General features: G+C 38.9%; 1 protein-coding gene across 1 annotated transcript in view; it reads left to right on the top strand.

Moving 5' to 3' along the window:
• Positions 1-8,562: 8,562 nt before the first annotated feature.
• The window catches only part of LOC128666896 (cytochrome P450 2G1), a 39,938-nt gene continuing 34,110 nt past the window's right edge, over positions 8,563-14,390 (top strand). The window contains exon 1 of the mRNA XM_053721707.1: positions 8,563-8,803. Within this exon, the coding sequence (XP_053577682.1) occupies positions 8,624-8,803 (180 nt within the window). The 5' untranslated portion in view covers positions 8,563-8,623. The remainder of the gene's footprint in view (positions 8,804-14,390) is intronic.

The raw sequence follows: 14,390 nt of genomic DNA, 5'->3' as shown, positions 1-14,390 counted from the left end.
GCTTAAACTACCCAATAACATTAGATGAGGTTCAGCCATAGTTGTGCCTGGCCACGCCCTAATTATGGAGGAGGTAGGAGAATACTGGCGCTAAAAGCTAGGGTCTCAATTGAATGAAATTGGGGCTAGTAAATAAGAATGACTTAATGTTCTTAAATAAGTAGCTATAATTACGGAGAGTATGTGCTATAATAAATAATTATAAAAAATGCTAGATTGAGTGCTAGTCAAGGTTAGTATTAAAAATAAATACAAATATTAAAAAACAGTACATAAAACATGCACAGAAATGTAGAGCTCATAACGATATGGCAGACAATGCTGTGAGCTGAAGTATACAATTTCTAAATGTAGTTAATAATGCCCTTTAAATTAGCTCATAGAAAGCATACAGAAAGGAGGACGATTAAACATAATACAATAAATATACTTCAGCAGGATAGTTAGGAACAATACAATATATACTCTGAGGTGTACGTGACGTATATAATGCAATGCAATGAGCCTAAAAGCACAAAAATTGTAAAATATCGTAGATATTAATCAGAAATGAAATAAAAACTGGATGGAATGTATTTGGCCAAGCTATAAAATAAAGCCAAAAAAGAAATATTGTATGAAACAGATTAAAACCAAAGTCACTTTTGGCCGATTTTTAAAAATTCACTTGTAGAGGTATTAAGCATATGCATAGGATATTAGACGTATATAGATGATCTTACTAAGTGCATTGGATCATGCTAAACATACGGTAATGGTACCTTTGTAAATAGAAGACTAAAACCGGTTGTCTATAGTCACAATACTTCCAGGAGTATCAGTTGTCCGTCAGATGCGTGATGCTTGTGGGCGTGTACCACAGGTTTCCCCACTTACGTCATCAATTTCTGGAAGCGTGTCTGTTGTCAGGACACTTAGCGGATGTAAGCCATGTAGGTACCCTTTGTGGTTCGAAGAAAGTGTAGCACTTGTCAGCGGTGTAGGGCGGGACCTCTCAATAGGACACGTCTGTTTGTCAGGACACTTAGCTGGTATATGCCTTGAGGATCCTCTTAATAGCTTGGAGATAGTGCAGTGCTTGTCAGCGGTAAAGAACGTGACTTCTCAATGGAAGTCAGAGGGTAAATTAGCAAGCTGTATAAATGCGGCATTCTCCTTGTAGTTATAGGTCATATTACTTCACAAACCTATAGGGAGGTTAGTCAGATAGTGTAGAAATCTTGAGCAACTGTCATCAACGCGTTTCTCCCCTCACTCGGGGCTTTTTCAAGATGTGTGCTCAAATTCGTTGTGCAGTCTTATAAAGCGTTACCGGTGTCCCTTATTGGTTACTTGAAAAGGAGTGTGTTGTAGGTGGATTTCTTCATACAGGTGGATTTCTTTATACAGGTGTAGGTAATTTTCCCAAAATGATTTCAGAATAAAGGTGGAATAGTATGTTATTTTCAGTGAAAAAATTCAAAGCATTATTTGGGGAGTCCAATATCAATGTAATAAAGATATAATAAAGACATATATCATTCTGTGTTTTATATGACTTCCTCTAATATGGCCTTTATTGCCATTCTTAGTGTTTAAAAGTTAAAAATAGCAATATAAATAAAAATTTGTATATTACACAAAGTATAGGTGTGTCTTAAAACGGGCGATATGTGCCAATATGGACCTAGCTTTTTTTGTGAGGCATAACTTCCACTAAGAGGGCCTGAAAAATCAGTATCAGTGCTTAAATGATTCTTAGCATGTATGAGAATAAAAGTAAACATTGCAATAAGGTGATAGTATGTAATGAATAGTGTTAGATATGCTCGGTTTACACATAATTGAGCATGAAGTTAAACACATAAGTAGATCTTAAACCGGGTAGTAGTAAATAGAGGTTTATACCAATAAGTAAAGAACTGTGATAAAAAAGTTAAACATTAAGAATGTGAAATCTGTGTTATTTACATATAATCAGACCTCAAGTTAAACACATAGGTAAATCCTAAGCCTAGTTAGCTATAAATATAAATCTGTACCTGACGAATTTTTAAAAAAGACTTCTTTAGAAACTATGTATCAGTACTCTATATCTATATACAAGGATGCAAGAGAATAGAACTCTTTGAGAAATTAGTTCAGAGAGACCTAGAGAAATATGAACCCAAGAATAAACGTTTTTATAATTTGAAAAAATCAGAAAATGATGCTCTTAAAAAGTTACATGAGAATAAAGACATCATAATTAAGCCAGCAGATAAGGGAGGTGGAGTGGTGGTCATGGACAGAGACTACTACATACTAGAAGCAGAAAGACTCTTACAAGACACTACGACGTATAAAGAACTAAAAAGAGACCCCACTAGAGCTGACCATTTACTACTAAAACTGCATTTAGATGCCGCAAAAGATAAAGGTATCCTTACTGTTAAAGAATATAGTTTCCTCAACCCAGAGTTTCCGAAAACACCTATATTTTACTTCTTACCAAAGATACATAAGAACTTAGAAAATCCCCCCGGCCGCCCCATTATCTCAGGGATAAATTCACTTACTGCTAACCTATCCCAATACATAGACAGATATCTTCAAAAATATATCAAGCAACTACCTTCATATCTGAAGGACTCCACCCAAGTACTGCAACTTCTGGAAAATTTAAAAATAGAAGGTGATATTATTTTAGCAACCTGCGATGTTACATCACTTTACACAAACATTGCACATGAGTTAGGTATACAAGCCATTTCCAGATTTCTTAAGAAAGACGAGACTATATCTAAAGATCAAAAATAATTTATATTGGATAGTATTAATTTTATCCTTACAAATAATACCTTTTCTTTTAATCAGAAAATGTACATACAAATTAAAGGGACCGCTATGGGCACCAGATTTGCACCAAGCTATGCCAACCTCTTCATGGGGGATTGGGAGTCCAATTTTTAAGGCACAAATAGCTTGGTGCAAGATCTGGTGACCTATAAGCGGTACATCGACGATATTTTAATTATTTGGAAAGGGGATGAGACTACACTTTTAGAATTCTTTACTGCCATGAACCAGAATGACCATGGACTACATTTCACCCATGAAATAAATAAAGACAGAATTTATTTTCTAGACCTAGATATTGAATTCACTTCCAACAAATTTAGTACAAAAACATTTTTTTAAGAAAACAGATTCGAATAGCTTTATACACGCAGAAAGCTGCCACTTATCTAAGTGGAAAGAAAATATACCCAAGGCACAATTCCTACAAAGTAGAAAAAATTGTACGAATCTAGTTGACTATGTAGACCAATCGAATATTCTAATTAAGAAATTTAGCGACAAAGGGTACGATGATAAACTCATACAGAAGAACTTTAATGATATCAAAGAAATTGATAGAAGTAACTTACTACAGTATAAAAAAAGAGAGATAACAACTAAAGATACAGATAAGATCGACGTACCTTTTATTACTAACTACAATGGTGACCATAGGGTAGTTGAACGCATTATTAAAAAACATTGGCACATAATCAGAGAAGGCCCGATTATTGGAGACAAGATATCCATAAACCCTAAATTCATTTACAGAAAATCAAAACATTTAAAAAATATGCTAACTCCTAGTGAATTTAAGGCCAATAACCAGTCCAAACAAATTGACCTCCTAGGTAATATAGTTAAAGGCTTTTTTCCCTGCCATTGCTGCAGATCATGTCACTACACTAACAAAATAAAAGAATATACATCTACTCAAACAGGTAAAACTTATAAAATAAATGATACAATCAGATGTACAGATAAGGGTATCATATACCTGATACAATGTAGCTGCAAAAAGCAGTACCTTGGAGAGACCTCTAGAACACTACGTGAGAGGATACGAGAACACCTGTGCATTATAGAGAAGGGTAACAAAGATACCAATTTGTATAGACACTTCAGAGAGGTCCATAATAACAGATTAAAAGATTTTAAATTTTGGGGGATAGCCAAAATTAAACCAGATTGGAGAGGAGGTAATTTTGAGGCGAAGCTCCTAAAAAGGGAAGCAGAGCTTATATACACTCTGAAGACACTACACCCCCTAGGTCTCAATTCAGAACTTGATGTCATCCCTTTTATGCTAGAATAAAATCTGATGGTCCTAAAATCCACTACCAAAATTAATTTAAGCTATTTAATATCTGGGGATTTTTTACCCTACCCATTTTTAGACTCCCACAGTTAGTATCAACTAGCACCAGCTCCAAAAACCTATTTATCTAGAGCTCCTTCTCTTGCATCCTTGTATATAGATATAGAGTACTGATACATAGTTTCTAAAGAAGTCTTTTTTTAAAATTTGTCAGGTACAGATTTATATTTATAGCTACCTAGGCTTAGGATTTACCTATGTGTTTAACTTGAGGTCTGATTATATGTAAATAACACAGATTTCACATTCTTAATGTTTAACGTTTTTATCACAGTTCTTTACTTATTGGTATAAACCTCTATTTACTACTACCCGGTTTAAGATCTACTTATGTGTTTAACTTCATGCTCAATTATGTGTAAACCGAGCATATCTAACACTATTCATTACATACTATAACCTTATTGCAATGTTTACTTTTATTCTCATACATGCTAAGAATCATTTAAGCACTGATACTGATTTTTCAGGCCCTCTTAGTGGAAGTTATGTATCACAAAAAAAGCTAGGTCCATATTGGCACATATCGCCCGTTTTAAGACACACCTATACTTTGTGTAATATACTAATTTTTATTTATATTGCTATTTTGAGCTTTTAAACACTAAGAATGGCAATAAAGGCCATATTAGAGGAAGTCATATAAAACACAGAATGATATATGGCTTTATTATATCTTTATTACATTGATATTGGACTCCCCAAATAATGCTTTGAATTTTTTCACTGAAAATAACATACTATTCCACCTTTATTCTGAAATCATTTTGGGAAAATTACCTACACCTGTATAAAGAAATCCACCTGTATGAAGAAATCCACCTACAACACACTCCTTTTCAAGTAACCAATAAGGGACACCGGTAACGCTTTATAAGACTGCACACCGAATTTGAACACACATCTTGAAAAAGCCCCGAGTGAGGGGAGAAACGCGTTGATGACAGTTGCTCAAGATTTCTACACTATCTGACTAACCTCCCTATAGGTTCGTGAAGTAATACGACCTATAACTACAAGGAGAATACCGCATTTATACAGCTTGCTAATTTACCCTCTGACTTCCATTGAGAGGTCACGTTCTTTACCGCTGACAAGCGCTGCACTATCTCCAAGCTATTAAGAGGATTCGCAAGGCATATACCAGCTAAGTGTCCTGACAAACAGACCGTGTCCTATTGAGAGGTCCCGCCCTACACTGCTGAGAAGCGCTACACTTTCTTCGAACCACAAAGGGTACCTACACGGCTTACATCCGCTAAGTGTCCTGACAACAGACACGCTTCCAGAAATTGATGACGTAAGTGGGGAATCCTGTGGTACACGCCCACAAGCATCACGCATCTGACGGACAACTGATACTCCTGGAAGTATTGTGACTATAGAAAACCGGTTTTAGTCCTCTATTTACAAAGGTACCATTACCGTATGTTTAGCATGATCCAATGCACTTAGTAAGATCATCTATATACGTCTAATATCCTATGCATATGCTTAATACCTCTACAAGTGAACTTTTAAAAATCGGCCAAAAGTGACTTTGGTTTTAATCTGTTTCATACAATATTTCTTTTTTGGCTTTATTTTGTAGCTTGGCCAAGTACATTCCATCCAGTTTTTATTGCATTTCTGATTAATATATAAGATATTTTACAATTTTTGTGCTTTTAGGCTCATTGCATTGCATTATATACGTCACGTACACCTCAGAGTATATATTGGATTGTTCCTAACTATCCTGCTGAAGTATATTTATTGTATTGTGTTTAATCGTCCTCCTTTCTGTATGCTTTCTATGAGCTAATTTAAAGGGCATTATTAACTACATTTAGAAATTGTATACTTCAGCTCACAGCATTGTCTGCCATATCGTTATGAGCTCTACATTTCTGTGCATGTTTTATGTACTGTTTTTTAATATTGCTTAATTAAATTTGAATTTTTTACACTTTGATTAGTATTTATTTTTAATACTAACCTTGACTAGCACTCAATCTAGCATTTTTTATAATTATTTATTATAGCACATACTCTCCGTACTTATAGCTACTTATTTAAGAACATTAAGTCATTCTTATTTACTAGCCCCAATTTCATTAAATTGAGACCCTAGCTTTTAGCGCCAGTATTCTCCTACCTCCTCCTTTGTACTTGTAGGGTTTTTGAGAGAGGAACCCTTTTTTACTCGGCCTAGGGTTAGGTATTTAGCGCCTATTCTAACTCTTTTCCACGCCCTAATTATCCCCATTCACACAGGAGTGGTGCACTGCTTAAAAGGGCTGGTAAGGAGGTTAAAGATCTCCCCTGACTGGCCACACACCAGTCACACAGTGCCCCCCCTCCCTTTGTGAGGCTCTAGCGCCGGGTCCTTGAAGGATCTAGGCTCTTGTTTACCAGGCTTCGCAGCATGACATTCCGGTGTACAGCAGCCAATCTATGAGGGAAGTAGGACATATGAACGAATATCATATTCACGCCTCCTCCTTAAAGTGTACAGTCATGAGCCAGAATTAGCACTAAGGTTTACAGTGTGGGTGGGGGGTGATAGAAGGGGCATGGAAGGGGGGAGAGATAAGGGGTAAGGACATGAAAAAGGGGTGAGAGAAGGGGGGTGAAAGAGAGAGAGAAGGTGTATGGGAAGATGCAGAGAGAAGGGGAATGGGTATGGAAGGATAGAGAGGAGAGACATATAAGGGTGGAGACAGCAGTGGTATAGGCATTGGAGGGGAGAATGAAAAGGGGTATATGCATGATAAGGGGGTGAGAGAAGGGGTATGGGCATGGGAGGGGTGTGAGAGTGTATGTGTGTATGTGTGTGTGTGTGTGTGTGTAAGTGTGTTAAACCTATTGGCTGATTTGAACAGTCAATAGGATTTAAGCAGCTCTCATCCTATTGGCTGATTTGAAATTTTCAGCCAATAGGAATGCAAGGTACCCCAATATAAAACGGGTACCTTGAATTCAATCTTCAGTGTGCGGCGGACGATCACATGAAGAGGAGGCTCCACTTCGGATGTCAGTGCCGTCACTGATCCTGCACAGCTCCGTGCCGCATCAGCTCTGTGACCCCTGGGGGAAGATGGCTCCGCAACACCAGGATGAAGATTGAAGATGGATCCGCCTGGAAGAAGACCTTCACCGCCGGACTTCAGGAATGGTGAATACCTTTGTCAGGGTTAGTGTTAGTTTTTTTTTTTTTTTTTTTTAGATTTAGGGTTTTTTATTTTTTAATGGGTAGCAAAAGAGCTGATTGCCCTTTTAAGGGCAATGCCCATACAAATGCCCCTTTGGGGCAATGGGTAGCTTAGGGTGGGTGGGGCTGTATTTTTATGGGGGACTTTGTTATTTTGTATCCAAAAATAGCTGATTTCTTTAGGGTAATGCCCTACAAAAGGCCCTTTTAAGGGCTATTAATAGTTTAGTGTTAGATTAGTTGTTTTTTTTTTGGGGGGGTGGCTTTTTTGTTTTTATAGGGGTATTAGATTAGGTTTATTTTTTTATTTTGGATAATTTTGTTTATTATTTTTTTGTAATATTAGTTGTGTGTTTTTTTCGTAGTGTTAGGATTTTTTAATTTTTATTTATTTGAAGGTAGTTATATTGTAACTTTAATTTAAAGTTAGGGGGGTGTTAGGTTTAGGGGTTAATAGTTTAATTTAGTATGTTGCAATGTGGGTGTTTGGCAGTTTAGGGGTTAGTAGGTTTAGTTTAGTATTTGGATTTGAGTGGGAGCGACATATTAGGGGTTAATAACTTTATTTAGTGTCGGCGATGTCGGGGGGCGGCATATTAGGGGAATTAAGACTATGAGTTTATGTTAGAGTGTAAGGTTTTTACATAACCTTCTTGTCTCCATAGACATCAATGGGAAATGCGTTATAGCGATCGCCATTCCGCAATCGCAGGTGTTAGGTTTTTTTTCGAACACATTTTTTCCATTGATGTCTACGGGGGAAAACGTGCATGAGCACATCAAGTCAGGACTTGGCTTTTTTGCGGTATGGAGCTTAACGCACCATATCGCACAACACAAGAAGGCTTTTGTGTAACTTGTAATGGCAGCGCTATGGAAAGTGGGGTACCGCTAATTTTTTAGTATTAGTTAAGCACCAGGTTTTGCGCAAAACTTGTAATCTTGGTGAATATTTGCTGCAACAAACATTTTTGGGAATTTGAGTAATGTTTTTAATGTTGGCTTCATTAGTGCTATAACTAAAAAGTAATATTATATAAACAAAATCAATAGAATTTACTCTACTCCATTCTCTTTTGTTACAACATGTTAGAACGTCTGTTTATATAAATCATGACTTTTGATCCAATTTGGCGCTCGCCCAGCAGCTAGCTTACCACACCAGCAAATCAAATGCTGAAGGGCAGCTTGAGAAAAGAACAAAAACAATTTTCCTAAGTCAAATAAGTTATTCTTCAGTGTTTACTGGGGACATGTTAGACCTCAGGAACTCAGTAGTTCTCCTAGTGACTTTTACTTCTCTACTGCTGGCTCTCTTATTTATAAAACTGACATGGAAAAGAAGGCGATTGCCCCCAGGACCTTTCGCTCTGCCTGTACTAGGGAACGTTCTACAGATCCATAAGCAAGGAGTGGTGCCCTATTTAGTCAAGGTAAGTTCTGGGGTAGATGTGAGAAAAAACTATATGTTAAGGGTAAACCGTGCATCTGATGGTGACATATGTATGGCTTAGTCCCCAATATTAAACACATCAACAGACCAACGAGAAACTGCCTGTTTGGGTTTGCCAAACTCGCAGTTCATCGGTCTGTCGATATCTTATAAAAAAAAAAGTGGTCTGAACCACGTTGTGCTAACGAATGGCGATGTGTCTCCCTTAGGAGATGGGGAACCGAACTAAAGCGTGTTTACACAAAATAGACTGCATGTTCACAAAAATATAAAAGCTTTCTGTGTAGTAACACTTCATATTACACTACATATGTATATTCAGTTTCACTGTACAGTCACTAGATTTGTCATACTGGGAAATATCGCTACTAAAAAGCAGGCAAAACTGAAATGGCTGAAAAGGGATAGCTAAAATGGAGGACATTGCTTCGAACATAAGAAACCCACGGCGATGTTCCCCATTAAAATACAGGTTACTCTCATGGAACGCCCAGTAAACTCCCACAGAGCGCCAATATATTCGTCATGTCTGTGACCAACTTTCTTAAAAAAGACAAAAAAACACCAAAATGCTTCCTTTTAAAACTATAGCAGCTGGGGATTGTATTGTATAATGTTAGAATATGTTTGTAAACTGTAAGCGTGATTGTACTAATCTTCTATTGTGTCCTTAGGTGTGTATTTGCTACAGTGAATCATGTCCGATCGACCCCTAATAAATCTACCCCTTAGTCTCTACAAGTACCAAACTCTTCAAATGACAGTGACATAGTTATGTGCTCAGTCCCTGCTAGGAGCAAAGTGTACTAATGACAGTGAAATGTTAATGGGCTTACTCCCTGCTTGGATTAAAGTGTACTAATGACAGGGACATGTTTATGTGCTCAGACTCTGCTAGGACTAAAGTGTACTAATGACAGTGACATGTTTATGGGCTCAGATCCTGCTAGGACTAAAGTGTACTAATGACAGTGACATGTTTATGGGCTCAGATCCTGCTAGGACTAAAGTGTACTAATGACAGTGACATGTTTATGGGCTCAGTCCCTGCTAGGGCCAAAGTGCACTAATGACAGTGACATGTTTATGTGCTCAGTCCCTGCAAGGCTAAAGTGCACTAATGACAGTGACATGTTTATGTGCTCAGTCTCTGCTAGTAATAAAGTGCACTAATGACAGTGACATGTTTATGTGCTCAGTCCCTGCTAGGACCAAAATGTACTAATGACAGTGACATGTTTATGTGCTCAGTCTCTGCTAGGACTAAAGTGTACTAATGACAGTGACATGTTTATGTGCTCAGTCCCTGCTAGGACCAAAATGTACTAATGACAGTGACATGTTTATGGGCTCAGATCCTGCTACGACCAAAGTGTACTAATGACAGTGACATGTTTATGGGCTCAGTCCCTGCTAGGGCTAAAGTGTACTAATGACAGTGACAAATTTATGGGCTCAGTCCCTGCTAGTACTAAAGTGCACTAATGACAGTGACATGTTTATGGGCTCAGTCCCTGCTAGGGCTAAAGTGTACTAATGATAGTGTCATGTTTATGTGCTCAGTCCCTGCTAGGGCTAAAGTGTACTAATGACAGTGACATGTTTATGGGCTCAGTCCCTGCTAGGGCCAAAGTGCACTAATGACAGTGACATGTTTATGTGCTCAGTCCCTGCTAGGACTAAAGTGTACTAATGACAGTGACATGTTTATGTGCTCAGTCCCTGCTAGGACTAAAGTGCACTAATGACAGTGACATGTTTATGTGCTCAGTCCCTGCTAGGACTAAAGTGTACTAATGACAGTGACATGTTTACCTGCTCAGTCCCTGCTAGGACTAAAGTGTACTAATGACAGTGACATGTTTATGTGCTCAGTCCCTGCTAGACTAAAGTGCACTAATGACAGTGACATGTTTATAGGCTCAGTCCCTGCTAGGGCCAAAGTGCACTAAAGACAGTGACATATTTATGGGCTCAGTCCCTGCTAGGAGCAAAGTTTACTAATGACAGTGACATGTTTATGTGCTCAGTACCTGCTAGGACTAAAGTGTACAATGACAGTGACATATCTATGTGTTCAGTCCCTGCTAGGTCCAAAGTGTACTAATAACAGTGACATGTTAATGGGCTTACTTCCTGCTTTGATTAAAGTGTACTAATGACAGTGACATGTTTATGTGCTCAGTCCCTGCTAGGACTAAAGTGTACTAATGACAGTGACATGTTTATGTTCTCAGTCTCTGCTAGGACTAATGTGTACTAATGACAGTGACATGTTTATGGGCTCAGTCCCTGTTAGGCCCAAAGTGCACTAATGACAGTGACATGTTTATGGGCTCAGTCCCTGCTAGACTAAAGTGCACTAATGACAGTGACATGTTTATGTGCTCAGTCCCTGCTAGGACCAAAATGTACTAATGACAGGGACATGTTTATGGGCTCAGTTCCTGCTACGACCAAAGTGTACTAATGACAGTGACATGTTTATGGGCTCAGTCCCTGCTAGGGCCAAAGTGCCCAAATGACAGTGACATGTTTATGTGCTCAGTCCCTGCTAGACTAAAGTGAACTAATGACAGTGACATGTTTATGTGCTCAGTCCCTGCTAGGACTAAAGTGTACTAATGACAGTGACATGTTTACCTGCTCAGTTCCTGCTAGGACTAAAGTGTACTACTGACAGTGACATGTTTATGTGCTCAGTCCCTGCTAGACTAAAGTGAACTAATGACAGTGACATGTTTATGTGCTCAGTCCCTGCTAGGACTAAAGTGTACTAATGACAGTGACATGTTTACCTGCTCAGTTCCTGCTAGGACTAAAGTGTACTACTGACAGTGACATGTTTATGTGCTCAGTCCCTGCTAGACTAAAGTGAACTAATGACAGTGACATGTTTATGTGCTCAGTCCCTGCTAGGACTAAAGTGTACTAATGACAGTGACATGTTTATCTGCTCAGTCCCTGCTAGGACTAAAGTGTTCTAATGACAGTGACATGTTTATATGCTCAATCCCTGTTAGGACTTAAGTGTACTAATGACAGTGACATGTTTACCTGCTCAGTCCCTGCTAGGACTTAAGTGTACTAATGACAGTGATATGTTTATGTGCTCAGTCCCTGCTAGGGCCAAAGTGCACTAATGACAGTGACATATTTATGGGCTCAGTCCCTGCTAGGAGCAAAGTTTACTAATGACAGTGACATGTTTCCCTGCTCAGTCCCTGCTAGGACTAAAGTGTACTAATGACAGTAACATGTTTATAAGCTTAGTCTCTGCTAGAACTAAACTTTACTAATGACAGTGACATATTTATAGGCTCAGTACCTGCTAGGACTAAAGTGTACTAATGACTGTGACATGTTAATGGGCTCAATCCCTGCTAGGACTAAAGTGTACTAATGACAGTGACATGTTTATGTGCCCAGTCCCTGCTAGACTAAAGTTTACTAATGACAGTGACATGTTTATGTGCTCAGTCCCTGCTAGGACTAAAGTGTACTAATGACAGTGACATGTTTATGTGCTCAGTCCCTGCTAGGACCAAAGTGTACTAATAACAGTGACATGTTAATGGGCTTACTCCCTGCTTGGATTAAAGTGTACTAAGGACAGTGACATGTTTATGTGCTCAGTCCCTGCTAGGACTAAAGTGTACTAATGACAGTGACATGTTTATGTGCTCAGTCCCTGCTAGACTAAAGTGTACTAATGACAGTGACATGTTTATAGGCTCAGTCCCTGCTAGGAGCAAAGTTTACTAATGACAGTGACATATTTATGGGCTCAGTCCCTGCTAGGAGCAAAGTTTACTAATGACAGTGACATGTTTATGGGCTCAGTCCCTGCTTGGATTAAAGTATACTAATGACAGTGACATGTGTATGTGCTCAGTCCCTGCTAGGACTAAAGTGTACTAATGACAGTGACATGTTTATGGGCTCAGTCCCTGCTAGGACAAATGTGTACTAATGACAGTGACATGTTTATGGGCTCAGTCCCTGCTAGGCCCAAAGTGCACTAATGACAGTGAAATGTTTATGGGCTCAGTCCCTGCTAGGAGCAAAGTTTACTAATGACAGTGACATGTTTCCCTGCTCAGTCCCTGCTAAGACTAAAGTGTACTAATGACATGTTTATAAGCTTAGTCTCTGCTAGAACTAAACTTTACTAATGACAGTGACATGTTTATGGGCTCAGTACCTGCTAGGACTAAAGTGTACTAATGACTGTGACATGTTAATGGGCTCAGTCCCTGCTAGGACTAAAGTATACTTATGACAGTGACATATCTATGTGTTCAGTCCCTGCTAGGACAAAAGTGTACTAATAACAGTGACATGTTAATGGGCTTACTCCCTGCTTGGATTAAAGTGTACTAAGGACAGTGACATGTTTATGTGCTCAGTCCCTGCTAGGACTAAAGTGTACTAATGACAGTGACATGTTTATGTGCTCAGTCCCTGCTAGACTAAAGTGCATTAATGACAGTGACATGTCTATAGGCTCAGTCCCTGCTAGGAGCAAAGTTTACTAATGACAGTGACATATTTATGGGCTCAGTCCCTGCTAGGAGCAAAGTTTACTAATGACAGTGACATGTGTATGTGCTCAGTCCCTGCTAGGACTAAAGTGTACTAATGACAGTGACATGTTTATGGGCTCAGTCCCTGCTAGGCTAAAGTGCACTAATGACAGTGACATGTTTATGTGCTCAGTACCTGCTAGGACCAAAATGCACTAATGACAGTGACATGTTTATGGGCTCAGTTCCTGCTACGACCAAAGTGTACTAATGACAGTGACATGTTTACCTGCTCAGTCCCTGCTAGGACTAAAGTGTATTAATGACAGTGACATGTTTATAGGCTCAGTCCCTGCTAGGGCCAAAGTGCACTAATGACAGTGACATATTTATGGGCTCAGTCCCTGCTAGGAGCAAAGTTTACTAATGACAGTGACATGTTTATGGGCTCAGTCCCTGCTAGGACTAAAGTATACTAATGACGGTGACATATCTATGTGTTCAGTCCCTTCTAGGACCAAAGTGTACTAATGACAGTGACATGTTAATGGGCTTACTCCCTGCTTGGATTAAAGTATACTAATTACAGTGACATGTTTATGTGCTCAGTCCCTGCTAGGACTAAAGTCTACTAATGACAGTGACATGTTTATGGGCTCAGTCCGTGCTAGGCCCAAAGTGCACTAATGACAGTGACATGTTTATGGACTCAGTCCCTGCTAGGCTAAAGTGCACTAATGACAGTGACATGTTTATGTGCTCAGTCCCTGCTAGGACCCAAATGCACTAATGACAGTGACATGTTTATGGGCTCAGTTCCTGCTACGACCAAATTGTACTAATGACAGTGACATGTTTATGAGCTCAGTCCCTGCTAGGGCCAAAGTGCACTAATGACAGTGACATGTTTATAGGCTCAGTTCCTGCTAGGGCCAAAGTGAACTAATGACAGTGACATGTTTACCTGCTCAGTCCCTGCTAGGACTAAAGTGCACTAATGACAGTGACATGTTTATGTGCTCAGTCCCTGCTAGGACTAAA

The sequence above is a fragment of the Bombina bombina genome, chromosome 7 (genome assembly GCF_027579735.1).
Source record: "Bombina bombina isolate aBomBom1 chromosome 7, aBomBom1.pri, whole genome shotgun sequence".
NCBI classification, from domain to species: domain Eukaryota; kingdom Metazoa; phylum Chordata; class Amphibia; order Anura; family Bombinatoridae; genus Bombina; species Bombina bombina.
Note: the sequence above shows the minus strand (reverse complement) of the source record. Positions and strands in the feature narration are given on the sequence as shown.